Genomic DNA, 17974 nt, shown 5'->3' with positions numbered 1-17974 from the left:
AAAGAAAATTGAAAAATCTTGTTTGGACATAAGCAAAGAGCAATTGAAAAGCAACTCTTTTTTCCTAAATCTGCCAATAAAAACTTAAAATAACACGGGGGAACATCAAGTCCTAGCAAAGGATGATTTTTACATATTTGTTTTTTAAAAAGGCTAGCTATGGTGGAGCTAGCACAGAAGCATTTAAAAGGCCGAACATTTTGGAACATGTTAAATGAAGTGCTACTGATCCTTCCAATCAGTAACAAAAATTGATTCTTCTCAAACCTGTTACTCTAGGACAGTGATGGCAAGCCTTTTGGGCTTGGTATGTCAAAAATTTGGAAAATGCCTAACTTGATTCTTCTGGTGTGTCACCACAGCCCCCAAAAAAGAGAAACAATTCTTTACATAGTCATTAAAAAAACCACAGTCCAATCATGTATATCCACAGGAACTGCCAGACACTGCTTGCCTTCAGGCAGTGTTCTCTTTCATTTGAGGTAGTTCCAGGTTGCACAAGGATTTTGTTCTTAAAGTGACTTTGGAGAATGATCTTCTACAGCTTCTGCAGCCTCTGAAAACCACGGAATAGTAAAACCTGTTCTGTGATTTTCAGAGGCCCTGGGATCAGTGGCAGAACATACCCCTCATGAAATTCCCATAATGTCCAGAGGCTGCATGACAACACACCTCATTTTTTATGAAGATTTCACAGCCTCCAAAAATTATACAAGAATAGAGCATGCTATCAAGAATAGTGGTTGGGTGTTGGTTAATACTGTTATGTCACCCAAAATATTGTGGCTTGTCATGTTTGACATGCGTGCCATAGGTTTGCCATCACAGGGGACTAACGGTATAAAGTATTTTCAGTGATATGCACAGGATAAGAAGCAACAGTACTCTGGTTTTCTGGATGAAATTGACAAGATTCACTTGTAGCATTTATTAATGGTGCTTTGGGTTTACATTTCCAGATTGACTGCATGAACCATAATACAATGCATAAAGTTTTATATTATTATAATGTGTTTTATAGCATGGTAAATATTATTTTTAATAGATTATATAAGCAAGTCAATCTTGGATCTTGTTTCTGTGGAATAATGCTATCTTTTTCTGGAAACCGATACTTGCCACAATTTGTTCTTCAGATGCAGTCGACACACTGCTATCATCAAAATAGTACCACTTCCCATCATCTTTATTTTTTGCGAAAGCAGTATCTAGAATAAGAAAAATCATTTTATTCAAAATGCTAATAACAGCCATAATAAAGATAAAGTCATACATATAAAATGCGTTACTTACAATGCCCTCCTCCCATGCCTCCATAATGATTTGACACTGCAATCAAATTATAGCGACAAGGTCCAGCATTTGGATTAATTAGGAATTCCGACATATCCAAATCACTATTTTAAAGAAAAGATCAAATGAGATTAGTTTTCAAAAATTGTATATTAGTAATTATGGTTTTCTTGAATAAAGTCAGTGAAGCTCTTGTTTTAGATTGTAATGCAAAGCAATAAATGAATCACACTAAAAATCTAGGAGACTGAAGATTTTGTAAAAAACTAAAATTTATCAACAGGTATGGTTTCTAAAATAATTTAGTGTGTCACACTTGTCTTGTAAAAGGTCAAGTTAAAATGTTGAAGTTCACTTAGTGACAACCAATCTCATACCATATGTAAATGTAATACTTATACAAGGAAAGAACATATATTTGTTTTGTATTTCTTGAAGAAAACAATATAAATGTACTAAATAAAGTGATTCTTTATTTGGCTTCTAAATGTGTATGTGTGCATTCATTCATTCTGTCTGTCAGCTATTTCTATTTCTATGCTGCTTCAATCAAACAAGCTTAATTCATAAGCATGTTCAGATTTTGTTCAGAAGCATTTTTCTTTCAGGTAAGAAAGACAGGTTTCTTACTCTGATCTACCTCATAAAGCTGACACATAATTGGTAATAAATTAATAATTCTATACAGATGTATAGAGGATCAAAGTTTTGTCTACATATGGAATTACTTCGTGTGATTACTTAATGTAGGGAAATATATTCATATTTAATTAATGGAGAGCAAGCAGTTTTTTTGGATGAAAAAGGCAACATAATACTATTTAAATTAAAGTGTATTAATTTTGTCTGTATAATAAATGAACTTATAATATGTAAACTATGTTTCAGAAAACCAAAAATATTCTCTGGCATATCAATATAACATACCCAATGGCCTATGCCTTATCTCCTTCCTCTTATTTTAATTTTTAAAAAAATCAGATATGTAGGTTCATTTTCAGGCAGCTATAACCCAAAGTATTGTTACATTCCAAATGTAACAATTACATTTCCATAATTTTGTTACATCATTATGTATATTCACCAGAATAATAAATACTATAGAATATATTATTATACTGGTGTGGGCTTTTGCAGCTGGCATCAATGAAGCAGTGATGAGCATTCGGGCTAAATGGCCATGATCAGGACAAAAGAAAACAAGGCCATGGCCATTCAGCCTAAAAGCTCATCCCCGATTCATCAACTAATATTATAAATTATAAATACCTATATATATTCTTGCAAACATGTAGAATAAATGTTTGTAAAAGTATACCATGGATATCAACAATAAACACAAAAGCTATCCATTATTGATAAGGTTCTCACTTTATTGGGAAGTCAACCAATGTATCCAATTTATCTCTCATGTATCTGCTATAAGAAAAACGTTTTAGATGCACCACCAGTACTGGCGGTAGTGACCACAAATCTAGTTTCTTGGTAGCTTGCTGATGTTCTTTACAGTTTGGGCAATACCTAGAGAGACAAAAAAAACCTTGTTAAAGACTTATTTTACAATTAAGTAAAGTATATGGCAAGAAAAATATGAACTTTTCTTACTACGCTTAATTAAATGCTTGTTACAAATTAAAACCTTAGAAATATAATTTTTGTTTCCCCTGAAACTTGTGGAAATATACTATCAGTCCTATTATGCAAATAGTAAACTATTATTGTTCAAATACAGATCCTTTTTCCTTCTAGTCTTTAAGCTTATCTACGAAAAAGGGGGACCCAGGGGGCTTGACTACTGCTCTTGGGCAAGAGATGAAGGAGGGAGGGATCTGTCTGCCTATCTTAACATGAGGTGCTTTCATCTGCAACCCAGATGTGAGTGGGGTAGCTGGTGGGAGTAAGGAGGGCAGGGGCCAGGTTGCTTAAGTGAGGAGAAATGAAGAAATTGCCTGAGACTGGTACTGAATGTTAGCCAGAAGTGCCAGATCTTAGGTTGTGTTTACCTCACAAAGTTTTGTGATTTTGCTTTCCAGAGATACAATATGTCTGGTATTATAAATTTCAGAACTTGCTTCTTTGTCATCTTTGCTGTCCAAGGAATGTACAGTAGTGGCCAAAATTGTGGAAACCTTTTGGGAAAAGTGTATTTAGATGGCTAATAACACTTTTTTTTGGAGTTTCAAGATAATCATATTCCACTGCTGGAATGGCCTGGGAATAGCCCAGAAATTAACCCAACTGAAAATCTATGGAGCCGACTAAAGAAACTTAGTCAGAAGCTACCCAGCAATAAAACCCAGTTAATAGAAGCAATCATTCAATCTTGGTTTCACATTATAACAGCTGCAGAACTAAAAGACTTGGTTCACTCCCTGGAAAGACGTTGTAAGGCTGTAATTCATGCTAAGGGTTACCCAACTAAGTATTAATTTATGTGATAATTTTTGGTATCTCGTTTTTTCTATGGTGATGATTTCTGCATATCTCATTTTTTCTATGTGTTTCACTTTTCTTCTTTATACTGTAACTGCTATTCTAATAGCAAATTCTTCATAATAGTTATTGCATTACATTCTTGATTAAATTATCTTTCCATTGCTATATAATTTTATAGTGGTGTTATTAGCTAGTTTTTAAAAATACACTTTTCCCAGAAAGTTTCTACAATTTTGGCCACTACTGTATCTCAGAGTCTTCTCCAATACCATAGCTCAAGTGAGTCGATTTTCCTCTTGTCTAGTTTTTTCACTGTCTTATTCCAGCAACTGTAGCTAGCTGTGGGAAAAGAATAGTGTTGACTACTGATAGTCCTCAACTTGTGTTCACAATCTGGACCAGAATCTTGAATGTTGAATGGTCATTAAGCAAGATATCACATTGCTGGTTCAGTCAATGAACACAATCCCTGCATTCCTGATTAAAGTTGTTAAGCAATCTCATGGGCTGTTAAGCAAATAAAATCCCAATGTGAGAGTGCCTCAGGAGTGTGAGAGAGACTGGCATAGGTTGTGTGCAAGTTGTGGGGGTGCTGCAGTGTTATGTGACTGTAGGAAAGCAGGAGAAAAAAGCCAGCCATTCCTGGATTAGCCCTAGGCTGACCTAGCAGTGCAGCAAAAAGGTGCTGTGCCCTGGGAAGTGCCAAATGCTCAAGAAGCTCCCAGAGCATGGTATGAGTAGTGCCTCTCCCCCTATGAAGGGCAAATGCCAGGGAAGCCCCAGCTGCCCCAGCCCAGCCTTACTCCAGGGCAGGAAGGAGAAGGCAGAAAGCAGGCAGGCCTCAAGAATGCGGCAGCCATTAAAACAACTCCATCCGACCTTTTCCCCAAGCATGGTGATGGCAACTAAAATATTCCTGCCAGCAACTTCTCTCACAGACAGTGTGGCAGTACTTGCACCAGCCTTTGCCATTCTTCAACTTCAGAGTGGGTTTTGCTCCCAAATGCATTAGTCCGGATGATTGGGGTCCTACTGAGTTGGGGGGGGGAGTGGGGGGGGACAACATGACCTGGCAATGGGAGGAAGGACATAGATGAGGATAGAGAGATAAGTGGGGAAGTTGCATTTGAACTTTTTAACATCAATTGTTAGTTTGATATTTCAATTCATCAGAGTGGTCATTAGCTTGATCTTTCTGATAGTTAGGAAGTGGCCAAATCTATCACTTTCTTCTTTAATCTTTTTTGATCAGATATTTCAGATATGTCACCAGCATATCAAAAATGTTGATGTTTTTTGCAAGTGCCACAACTCCTTCTGAAGCCAACCTGAAAATCTGTTAATGGTTGGCACCAGATATTTTATTATCTTAAGGGGAATCTTGCTAGCATGATTGTGCAGTAATTGGAGCATTCCTATTCCAAAATAATATACTACCATCTATGATCACATGATTACTTTCATTTATAATTATAATTAGATTTTATATATATATTATTATTTTATACACACACACAAACACACCCTGAGAGACATATTGTTTTGAATTTTATTGTGATAAAAACAGTGGTAGCCTATAGCCTATAGCCTCAAATACAATGCTTTCATTACTGTCATTGTGGGAGGACCAGATAACCCATTTTGAGATCCCACAACAAGAAACAGCTATGTGCATACACCCATATGAATAAATATCTGTCATTTAAGTTACAGAGTAGTATTTGGAGCCACTAAAGTTTACAGATAAAATTTCCTGTATTAGTGTACAGGTACATTGGCATGGGATTTATAGGATATGTTGAAATGTTTTGCAACCTCCTCTCTACAAGTTACTGCAATAAATAGTCCTCTCTTTGACCTAATCTATAACTGCCAATATGTTAATTTCTAGTGTGGTAGAATTATAAATCTGGGATTTTCTTAGTGTTTTTTCTACACAACTTAATAAAAAAGAGAAAAAGGAAGAGTTATGTACAGTACTACATAACAATTACATTACAGTAAATATAGGTCTGGTTAAATAACTATAGCTCTTGCAGCTTAGAAAAAAGCTGACTCTTTAGGAAGCTATTGACATGTACTGTAAACACATCCACACCATATCTGAAACATCTCAGCTCTTTGGAACAAAACACCACACACACTATTCTACAATATATGCTAAGCTTAGGAACCATTAGTAAACTATCAGAAAAGTGAAAAGTAAATTCCATAATGTGAGAAATCATTTTCAGTATAGAAATTTCAGTAAGTTTTGCTCTTACCATGGATCTTCAGCACCCAACTTTTCCTTAGTTGTAAATAACTCAATACAATCTTTTAACTTCACAAATGGTTTTTTTGGAGGTCTATATTCCACACTTTCATGTTTTTCAAAATCCTAAAGAGAAGTATGTCTTGAGTTAAAAGAACAAATGAAACAAAATTCATTTTAGTGATTTTTGTCTTTCTGTAAAAAAAGGGGGGGGGCTATATGTTTACTAATATGGAAAAATATGCCAAATTGGAAAGTAGAACTTTGCCAGTTTTAATCTATTTTGAAGTCTTTGAAAAAAAGACATTATCCATGAGTGAAAGTGTTATTTTGCCATGTTCCAGTTTCATCTAATTTTGTGGAGGGAAATTTGGATAAGTTATGAAATGGGATGAAAGGAAGAAAACTCCATTCATTTTATATCATTTCTTCAGGAAAGGAGTTCATCATGACAGCAAAGCATGCAGATGATTTTTTTTTATGTTAAACCCAAGACTAATCAAGCAGACTTTCATTTGTTCTCAAGTGATCTCGTCTACATCTTGGCCCAGGGAAAATGAATCTGATTTGAAAACAGCAATTATTCTACTGGTAAACTCTTCAATAAAACATTTTATTTTAAAAAACTGGTAGTCAGCTGATAGTAGACACTGTCCTTCCTTCCTGAATGTATCCAATTTTTACAATAAAGTAGTTTTCTTCCATGATCAACTGATTTGGAAGGATCAAGTGGAGTATTCTAATTTACCGTTTTCAAACAAAGTGGTAAATATTTAAGTGGTATTAACAACTTTTTTCTCTTTATTAAATATCACTTACCTCAGCAGCATTTTCATCAAAGTATCTCTTCTTGAATTCAGGATCCCAATCCAAAGCCAAGAAAGATCTTTCTAAAAGGCAAAAGATAATACAAAAATTTGAAATTATGCATTAATTTCAATTAAGGAAAGATTACACTTCCAATTATTAATATATAGTATTAAATTACAACTCTGAACTTTAGAAAATCATAACAATATCTATTTTATTTCTACTTTTAAATAAAAAATATATGAATTTTATTTTGCAGTGCCATGGAAATCAACTACCAAAGGTTATTATAATTTTATATTAAAAAGTGCCCAAATGAGGGGTACATGGTAAGAATTTTTTTTGAACACACATATATAAAACATGTTTTAGTATCTTGCTCGGTTGAAACAAAATACAGATGGGTCTTAGAGGATGAATAAGGCAAGACTGGTGTGCCTTCTTCCTCTTCCTCTACTCTCTAACCTGTCTGTTAATATTTTGAGTATCTTTCTTTTTTCCAACTTCCCCACCAGTGTGGTTATGTTTTTCCCACTTATCTCACCCCACCACAAATAATCTGCTTGGAATATGTTTCAGTCCAGATATGGATTATCTGGAATGGGCTGTTCTGTGTACTATTGTGAGGAAGGTTGCAAAGGCTTGATGACAACTACAGAGAAATCAAGAAATGGCAGCCTTGGGCACAAAATATCATGGTTAACTTGTGGTGAGACTTAAGACAGTGGAACTTTAAGAATCCATTTATTTCTGGACCACTCAGCAACTTTTGATACTATCAACCAAAATATCCTTTGAGGAGTCGCTATATTACAATAATTTACCTACATTTTGAATGGGGTGTGTGTTAGCTGTGGCTATTGCAATGAAGAAATATGGGTGACAAGGGCTCCATTATGGACTGCCCTATTCTATTTAACACCTATATCAAACAATTCAAAAAAGTCATCCTGTAGTTCAAGGTGAGGTATCATCTATATATATATATATATTATAGTTATCTGCATATCTCTATTTTGGGGCAAATGAAGCAAAAGACACAAATCTTGACCCAATGTCTGGAGGCTGTAAGTTTAGTCTAGTGGCTATGTCACCAGGTTAGAAAGCAAAAGACCTTGAGTTCAAGTCCCACCTTAGTCATAAAAACCAGGCAGGTGACCTTGGGCCAGTCACTCTCTCTCAGTATAACTCAACTTACAGGGTCGTTGTTGTGGGGAAAACAGGAGGATGAAGTTATGTATGGTATGTTGCGGCCTTAGGTTATTTGTAAAAATAATAAAAGGTGACATATAAACAAACATATAACTTAAAAAGGAACTAGATGTGGGAAACCCAACCAAAATGGAATCGGTTATTCATTAAGATTTTCTGAAGCTTGACTCCTAATATAGTATTTTCCTCTGTGGATAGCACCCTCTTAATTTGGGGTTCTTTTGGATTCACAGAAATGGCTGTGGATACCAAGATCTTTGACAACTTGCAACTGTAATCGTACTAAGAATGAGTGTGTGTGGGGTGTGTACTTTAAATACCCATTCATGCCTGTGTTATCTTCCACTGGGTCACTGTGATTTGTTTTGCAGGGAGCTCAACTTGAACACTACCCAGAAGTTTCAGCTGGTGCAAATGGCTTACTTACCTTACTATCACTATAATAATCATCTGTTGTTGTAGCTATAAAGGCTACTGAGTTCAATTGCAGCGGAGTACGTATAGCAGAGTTTAATGTGTAGCTAAAGGAGTGGTGTAAAAGGGAAGGCTTTAGTTTTATTAGTCAAGATGTCTGCAGCTGGTCCAATGAATAAATGTACAAAAGAGTCAGGGAAACAATTGGTCCATTGCTGGGAGAAAATGGCAAGAAGGTGACAAGCAACAGGGAGAAAGCAGAACTACTTAACCTGTTTTTTGCATCTGTTTTTACACAGGGGGAAAAAACAGTCCAACCTATCAAAAACAGCATCAGAAAAACAGATTAGGAACACAAGTTAAAATAGGGAAGAAAATGGTAAGTGAACACCTGTTTACCCTAGATGAGTTCAAATCACCAGGACCGGATGGATTACACCCCAAGGTTCTGAAGGAACTGGCAGACGAGATCTCAGAACCACTGAACTATATCTTTCAAAGATCCTGGAGCACAGGGGAACTGCCAGAGGACTGGAAAAGAGCTGATGTAGTTCCCATCTTCAAAAAAAAAAAGGAAAAAAAAAACAGATCCAGGAAACTACAGACCTATCAGCCTGACCTCAATACCAGGGAAGATTCTGGAAAAGATAATCAAGCAATGAATCACCGAACACCTAGAAGCAAGCAAAGTAATAACCAAAAGCCAACATGGGTTTGTCAAAAACAAATTATGCCAGACTAATCTTATTGCATTCTTTGACAAAGTGATTAAATTAGTGGACAAGAGGAATACTGTCAATATAATTTACTTGGACTTCAGTAAAGCATTAGATAAAGTAGACCATAACCTATTACTAGATAAAATGTGGGTTAGACAGCATCACCACCAGATGGATTCATAACTGGCTGACCAACGCACTCAACGTGCAGACCTCAATGGAACTGCATCTACACGGAGGGAAGGCTTTGTTTTAGGTCCAATACTCTTCAACACCTTCATCAATGACTTGGATGAGGGGATAGATGGGGAACTCATCAAATTTGCAGATGACCCCAAGCTGGCGGGAATAGCCAACACTCCAGGAGATAGATAGGCTTAAGATACAGAAGGATCTTGAACATTGGGTGCTATCTAACAAAATGAAATTCAATGGTGAAAAAAATAAGGTTCTACATTTAGGTAAGAAAAACAAAATGCACAGGTACAGTATATGTGGTACCTTGCTCAATAGTAGTAACTGTGAGAGGAATCTTGGAGTCCAAGTGGACAATCTTTTAAATATGAGTATGCAGCAGCTGCCATAAAAGCCAACACAATTCTATGCTGCATAAATAGAGAGATAGAATCAAGATCACATGAAGAGTTAATACCACTTTATAATGCTTTGGTAAGGCCACACTTGAAGTACTACATTAAGTTTTGATCGCCACAATGTAAAAAAGATGTTGAGACTCTAGAAAGAGTGCAGAGAAGAGCAATAAAGATGATTAGGGGACTGGAGGCTAAAACATATGAAGAACAGTTGCAAGAACTCGGTATGCCTAGTTTAACGAAAAGAAGGACTAGGGGAGACATGATAGCAGGTTCCAATATCTCAGGGGTTGCCACAAAGAAGAGAGAGTCAAGCTATTCTCCAAAGCACCTGAGGGTAGGAAAAAGGGGCAACAGGTGGAAATTAATCAAGGAAAGAAGCAACTCAGAACTAAGGAGAAATTTCCTGACAGTTAGAACAATTAATCAGTGGAACAACTTGCCTCCAGAAGTTGTGAATGCTCCAGCACTGGAAGTTTTTAAGAAGATGTTGGATAACCATTTGTCTGAAGTGTGTAGTGTTTCCTTCCTAAGCAGGGGGTTGGACTAGAAGACCTCCTGTTATGGTCCACCAGCAGCCTGTGGAGCCAGGCAATGAGGCTGAGGAAGAACATGGGCCAGTCCTGGAGGCTGGGGAAGGCCCGGATGAGGCTCTGCATCTGAGGCAGAGGTGGAGCCAGGGTCATCGGGGAGTGATGTGCGGACTTGAGAGCCTCCAGAGGCTGACAGTAGTTGTCGTGTCCCACTCCTCCGCTGACGGCCGGGTCAGGGAAATCCGAATCAGGCTTGCCTTTGCAGCTCTGCCCAAAGTCCTAGCAAAGTCCTCAGAGCAGGCAGGAGACCAGAAAGTGACTTCAGCAAGATAAGTTCGACTTTGCCTGACTCAGAGACTGCCAGAAAGCAGATCCTTTATATAGGCCATGAGGTGTGGCTCCATGACTCAGCACTCATTAAGGCCTGCCCCTCCCTTCCTTCTGTTGCCTCCGCCTATCCAGTCTTCTGATGCGAGGGTCACTCCAATCAGCAGCTGTTGGAAATAAACTTTTCTCAGGCTCACATGCTGTGGAGGAGGGGGAGGGGTCTAGCTGCTCCGTTTGCCTGGGCATGGAGCCAGGGCTGGGGCCGGGGGGTGCTCCCTCCTCTGCAGCCTGCTTGGGCATGGAGCCAGGACTGGGGCCGGGAGGCATACATTCCTCCGTGTTCGGAAGCAGATAAGCAGACCCCGGCTGCGGTGAGAGCGGGCAAGACACAACAGTAGTGAGGCAGAGGAACAGGAGGAGCCTGTTCCTAATGCACGCATGAGAAGAGCTGCCAGAAGATAAGAGCAGCTCAAGCAAAGAGGACTACTTGGGAGTAGGGCCAAGAGATGATTGGCCCCTCCCATAAGGCTTAAAAGACTGAGCAATGGCATTTGGGCTCTTTGCCAGAAAACAATGTTGATAGCTTTGTCTTGTTGCATTTGTATTGGTGTCTTCTGAACTTTTGCCAAGAAAGGCCTTTGGCAGTTTGTCTAATTGGACCAAGGTTGGTGATAGGACTGAGGAATTGTGTTGGGAGGAATTTGCTTTAGTTTAGTTGAACTATTCTGAGAATGAATTAATTCTCAGCTGTTATAATAAAGTTTGTTTGTTTTTACATTGACTGAGTTTCCTACTACCTACTTGGGCCTGGGTCACAACACCTCCAAGGTCCCTTCCAACTCTGTTATTCTATTCTATTTCCAATTTCTTCTCTATATGAATGAACAGAAAAGGTGTGCTGAAGGCCCCACCTACTAAGAATTACAAAACGAAAGAATCTGAAAGCAAACTTTTTCTGTGGGGACTCCCATTTTCACAAAAAGTCCTTAAGGCAACCTTTATAGTGCTGCGACCCCTTTAATACAATTCCCCATGATGTGGCGACCCCTTTAATACAATTCCCCACGATGTGGCGACCCCCAACCGTAAAATTACTTTCGTTTTGAATTTATCGTGCCTGAAGCCGTATTGGCTAGTGATCTGAACTGCTTGCGATTGCCTTGAGGACGGAGGCATTAAAGCGGAGACTCCTCCCCTATTAAGTTTATCATGCTTGAAGCCAGATTAGGCTAGCGATTGGAAGTGATTGCAGCTGGCTTGAGAGGGAGACATCAGAGCAAAGATTTCTCTCTTTTTTAATCATCGCGCCTGAAGCCGAATTCGGCTAGCGATTTGAAGAGCCTGCAGCTGGCTTGTGAAGTCAACCATTGGAGCACGATTCTTCAACTCGCAAGTATACTTCCCATATTTCTGATGGTCTTAGGCGACCCCTGGCAAATCGTCATTCGACCCCCAAAGGGGTCTCGACCCACAGGTTGAGAACCATTGCCTTAAGGGAAATGTGTCTCTATCTCTTAGCACTTTCTAAAACTTTTTATAAAGACTTGGCTATCCTGGAAGGCCTTTTGGATAGGATTGTGAAGATTTGCTATCTTTAGGAGACCTTTTATTAATACCGTACTTTTCAGAGTATAAGACACACTTTTTCTTCCCCTAAAAGTGGGTGAAAATTGTGGTGCCTCTTATACACCGAATGTTGCTGAAGCCCCACCCACTTACCAGCCCCCACCCTTTGGCTGTTTTCGGCCTCTGTGCATTGCATTTCTGGCCTCCATGTGTTGCATTTTCGGCCAGTTCCAGGCAGTGGGGATTGGGGGCGGTGAATGGGCCACGGCGAATGGACCATGCTGAACGGACTGTGCCAAACGGGCCATGGCGAATGGGCCATGCCGGCGGCGAACAGGCTACGATGAATGGGTGGCAGTGAACGGGCTATAGTGGCGGCGAACAGGCCATGGCGAACGGGCCATGGCAAATGGGGAAATGTAGATTTTATTTTTGTTTTCCTCCACCAAAAGGTAGGTGAGTCTTATACTCTGGTGCGTCTTATAGTCCGAAAAATATGGTATATAAAATTTTTAGGTTTTACTATAATTTGTATGTTTTATTGTTTTGTAGTATCTTTATTGCCACTTGTTCTTGTACACTGCTTGAAGTTTTTCAGGACCATTGAAGTATAAATTTGAGTAAAATAAAAAACATGAGAGAGAAACAAAACATGACAGCTATTCAGATACCTACAAATGACTAATAATGGCAATTGGTGAATAAAGAATGGTTTGTTTTGATTACATGGTTTAAGCAGCAGTCTATTTCATATCTTCTGGAAAAGCAATGGATATATATATGTAGGGGAGGAAAATAATTACTGCAAAAATGTATGAAAGACATTTTACAATGTGTATACAGAAAAAAAATAGAGGTGAAGAAGAGACATCAAATAGAGTAAGGAAGATTTAAAGTTTAAAGGTGCAGAAAATGCAGAAAAAAATGGTGAAAATTAAATTTTTTTTTTCATATTTAGGAATTGCCCATGTTCCTCACAGAGGGATTCTGAGCAGTGTACAAATAAAACATTAAAAGCATAAAAACAGAATACAAAATTTAAAAGAGGCAAGGAATGTTAAAAAATTAATTAAAATGAGCTTCTGGTGGCTTCCGTCTTCCCCGGAGGACGCCTGGAAAGGCGCCCCGAACCGAGATCCTGTAAAAGCTGGTGAAACAGCGAAGAACAGCTGTTAGCCAGCTTCAAAGCTTTCTCTGGGTGAAAGAGAATAGCGAAGAGTGGCTGGAGGGCAGAAGATTGCCCCGGGGGCTCTGCTTTGTTATGCGGAGCCTTGGAGGGGAGCCTGCCTAACCCAGCCCTTCTCCCTGCTCGATCCTGCTAATTAGGCAGGACAAGAGGAAGATGTCCACCTCTGCTCAGTTGATTCCGTTTTGAATACTAGATGCAGACGGGACAAATACAAGTGATCGATCACTGGGGAAGCAAGAAGAGAGCTGACTTCTACTTCTTTCAGAAAAAGGGAAAAACTTTTTCTCACTTTAAATTAGTGAAGGAAAAAATGGCGTCTGAGAGGAAGTGGATTGGAGGCTGCTTATGAGAGAAAGCGAAGTTCGTCTTTGTGGATTTTAGCTGAATTGAAGCTCTCCATAGGAAGCAAGGTGAAAGTTTTTATTTTACAACTTTAATTTGAGACTTCATTAAATTAGAATGGCTTCTAAGCCACCTAAAGTCCCCATATTGAGGAGGGGGTCTGAATCTAACTTGGAAGATATGTTAAAGGAACAGAAGAGAGTTTCTGAAGAAAGATTTAAGGAACTTATGAATAATATTTATTGAGGTGAAGGACCAGCTCAGAGAGGAAATTAAAGAGAATAATAAACAAATTAGAGAAGATTGATTGATGGCATTTCAAGGTTTGGCAAAAAATTTGGAAGTAATGGAAGATAAAGTGGAAGTAATTAGCCAAACAAATCAGTATCTGGAAAATAAAGTGGGAAAACTGCAAAATAAAGTGGATAAAAATGAAGATCAAGTGGTAGTGTTACAATATAGGGCGATGGAGAAGGCTTTGAGAATTAGGGGCCTTCAAGAACAGAAGGAAGAAGATCTTAAAAAAGTTATTTCAGAAGCTTTAGCTGAAATGTTAGGATTGGACCCTCGAGATGTTGCTTTTCAAATTGATAAGGCATATAGAGTTAATTCATAGGTAGCGAGGCAGAAAAAAGCTCCCAAGAGACATTGTAATTTATTTTTTGACCACCACAATGAGAAATCAGATTTTGCAAGTTACATACCAAAAGAAATTACAAATAGGAGAACAGGAAGTGTTGGTCCTGAAAGAGATTCCTGCTAAAATGTTAAAGGATAGGAGGGATTTTAGATTTTTTACACAAGAGCTCAAGAAACATCAGATTCAATACAGATGGGAGGTGCCAATTGGTTTAACAGTGTTTTTTCAGGACAGGAGATACCGAATTGATACAGAGCTTAAAGTAAAAGATTTTCTTTTTAATGTGTTGAAAGTGGATGTAGACGCAGTGGATAAAAGTCTTCAAGAGGGACAAATGAGAGAGGAGGTTGAAATGGCACCTGTGATGTCATTATCTCAAGAACAACCTCAAGAACAAAGAATGACAAGGGGAGCTATTAGGCGTAAGGAGAAAGGGGAACAACTACAAAGAAAGGAACGGGATATTACTTCTGAAGCCGTGGGAGGAGCTAGGCTGAAGAGTGAGAGTTTTCAGCTGATTGCTCAAAGACTTTGAGAAGCCAGTGATGGCAAATAAATTCTTGACATGGAATGTTAATGGTTTGAACTCAGCACAGAAAAGAATAAAATTATTTCATTATTTGAAACAATTTAAAAATGATGTGATTTGTTTGCAAGAGACACATATTAAATTATCAGATCAGAAATATTTGATTAACTCAAAATTAGGTAAACATTTTGTTTCTTCATCTCCGAATAAGAAAAATGGTATAGTGATATATTTGAAATTAAATATACAGCTAAATTAATCGAAGCGGATACTCAAGGAAGATATATAGCTATTGAATTGCTATTAGAAGGAAAAAAGACACTTTTGATTGGTATTTACGCACCTAATCAACAACAAGAAAATTTTTATAAATTGTTACATGAAAAATTGACTTCATGGGATTATAAAACGTTTATTATATTAGGAGATTTGAATGGTGTAATGGATATTAAAAAAGACAAAAAAACTCTTTCTAAGAAAATTCCTACGCATGCAAGATAGCCCAAATCTTGTTTTGAGATGATGGAAGATCTTGAGTTGAGAGATATTTGGAGAACACAGAATTTTGAAGGTAGAGATTATACTTATTTTTCGGATAGACATCAATCTTTTTCATGTATTGATTTTATATTAATTACTAATGACTTGCTTTCTAGGGTTAAGAAAACGAAGATATTTCCAAGGTGTTTAACTGATCATAGTCCAGTATGGATGGAATTGCAACAAGGAGGAGGAGAAGATCATGGAGAATAAATGAGAATTTGTTTAAATATGAGTATAATGTAAATCAATGCAAAAAACAAATGAAAGAATTTTTTGATTATAATTTGAATAAGGGAACATCAATAGAAATGGTTTGGGATGCGAGTAAGGCCTTTATGAGAGGAATCCTAATATATATGAACAATAGACAGAGGAGAAAACTACAAAAACAGCGTAGGTATTTAGAAGAGGAAATTCAGAGGAAACAACAATTATTGGCACATAACCCATATGATTCAAAAACTAGGGATGCGATAAAGATATTACAGAGTCAATTTAATATGTTAATGGCAGATCAGGTGGCAATAAACATACAATATGCTAAACATAATACTTTTTGTAATGCTAATAAATCAGGAAGGTGGCTGACTTATGTTAAGGAAAAAACAGAAAGCACGTACTATTGAAAGAATTGAATACAAGGGTAAAGTGAGGATAAAATTAAAAAAGGTTTCCTGGAATATTATACAAATTTATATGCTAGAGATACAATATTGAATATGGATATTGATAAATATTTGAAAGAATATAAGGTCAAAGGTTTAACTAATGAACAAAGGGAAGAGTTGAATCGGCCTATAACTTCTGAGGAAATTATTTTGGTAATAAAGCAATTAAAAATAGGGAAATCCCCAGGCACAGATGGACTTATAGCAATATATTATAAAAATTTACAGGATGAGATAGTTGGTCCACTTATGGAGTTATTTAATCAGATACAGATGGGAGGAGGAGTGCCACCATCATGGAGGACTACTTTTATTTCATTGATACCAAAAGAGGATCAGGATTGTACTAAGCCTGGGAATTATAGACTGATTTCACTCTTGAATAATGATTATAAGATTTTTGTGAAAATAATGGCAAATAGGTTAATGGAAATTGTACAACAAAGGATTCATATTGTCCAGTCTAGTTTTATAAAAGGGAGACAAATGAGGAATAATGTTAGGCAGATAGTGAATTTATTGGAATATTTGGAAAAGAAAAATCAGATTCCGGCAGCATTTATATTTTTGGATGCAGAGAAAGCTTTTGATCATTTGCACTGGGAATTTTTATTTAAATTAACAGATAAAATGCAATTTGGAAATGGTTTTATATGAATACTTGGGGCAATTTATGGAGAGCAAACAGCTCAGATAATAATTAATGGTAGTTTGACAGATAGTTTTAAAATTGCGAAAGGAACAAGGCAGGGGTGTCCTTTATCACCTTTATTGTTTATTTTGTCTTTGGAACCTTTATTGGATAAGACAAGAGAGTTAAGGGAGATAGAGGGTATTAGAATTAGAAGACATGAATACAAAGTCAGAGCATTTGCAGACGATTTGGTTGTTATGTTGACTCAGCCTATAAATTCAAGTGTATATTTGTTGGAAGTAATTAATCAATATGGAAAGGTCTCAGGGTTTAAAGTGAATCAAAATAAAACAAAAGTGTTAACCAAAAATATGATTAAGAACCAGAAAGAAAAACTAGAGGAAATAACAGGATTTGAAATTGTAAAAAAGGTTAAATATTTAGGAGTTTTTCTTACTTCATCAAATGTAAAATTGTATAAGAATAATTATGATGTGTTATGGAAAAAAATTCAGAAGGAAATGAATACTTGGAAAAAATTACAATTATCTTTGTTAGGAAGAATAGCAGCTACAAAAATGAATGTTTTGCCTAAATTCTTGTTCTTGTTTCAGATGATACCAATAATTAAGAAAGATAAAAATTTGGAAGAATGGCAGATTGGAATTAATAGATTTATATGGGAAGGGAAAAAAGCAAGAGTTAAAATGAAAATAATGCAAGATACACGGGAAAGAGGAGGATTAAAAATGCCTAATTTAAAATTGTATTATGAAGCAGTTGTTCTTCCTGTAATAAGTGATTGGTTTAATTTGATGGAGAAAAGGATTTTGAATATTTATTTATTTATTTATTTATTTATTTTGTCACAACAATATATAAAGCTTTTAAGAATCATGTGTTGAGAATCTCTCTTCTGTGTGTCTGGAAAAAATATTATTATAAGTTAAATTATAAAATTCCTATATGGGCAAGTCCTCGGCACGCAGTAGAGAATATAAATATAGAACAGGAACAAGAAATGATTACTTATAAAGATCTTTTATATAATGAGAGGGGAAATCTACAACTAAAATCTTTGGATACATTAAAAGAAGAAGGGAGGAATTATACTTGGTTTCAATATGGACAGTTAAAGGCTAGATGGAAAGAAGATCAGAAAATTGGTATTATTCAAAATGAAGAAAATTTGGTTAAACAAATTAGAAATCAAACCCAGGGGCATATAAAGAGATTGTATAATGTGTTGATAGAAATAGATTCTGAAAGAGA

At 36.9% G+C, this 17974-nt stretch overlaps 1 protein-coding gene across 6 annotated transcripts in view; it reads right to left on the bottom strand.

The window, feature by feature from the left end:
- USP15 (ubiquitin specific peptidase 15) overlaps positions 1–17974 on the bottom strand; it is a 71044-nt gene that overhangs the window by 2623 nt on the left and 50447 nt on the right. For 5 of the 6 annotated variants that reach the window (XM_058191169.1, XM_058191170.1, XM_058191171.1 and 2 more), the window contains 5 exons: positions 6803–6873; positions 5994–6109; positions 2665–2814; positions 1294–1397; positions 1120–1208 (listed from right to left, as the gene is read on the bottom strand). In XM_058191169.1, the coding sequence (XP_058047152.1) occupies positions 1120–1208; positions 1294–1397; positions 2665–2814; positions 5994–6109; positions 6803–6873 (530 nt within the window). Of the gene's footprint in view, positions 1–1119; positions 1209–1293; positions 1398–2664; positions 2815–5993; positions 6126–6802; positions 6874–17974 lie in introns of those variants that run through there. The other variant, XR_009156126.1, reaches the window with a different exon arrangement.

Source organism: Ahaetulla prasina, chromosome 7 (genome assembly GCF_028640845.1).
Source record: "Ahaetulla prasina isolate Xishuangbanna chromosome 7, ASM2864084v1, whole genome shotgun sequence".
NCBI classification, from domain to species: Eukaryota; Metazoa; Chordata; class Lepidosauria; order Squamata; family Colubridae; genus Ahaetulla; species Ahaetulla prasina.
The sequence above is the reverse complement of the archived record's forward strand: the minus strand, read 5'-3'. Positions and strand labels throughout refer to the sequence as shown.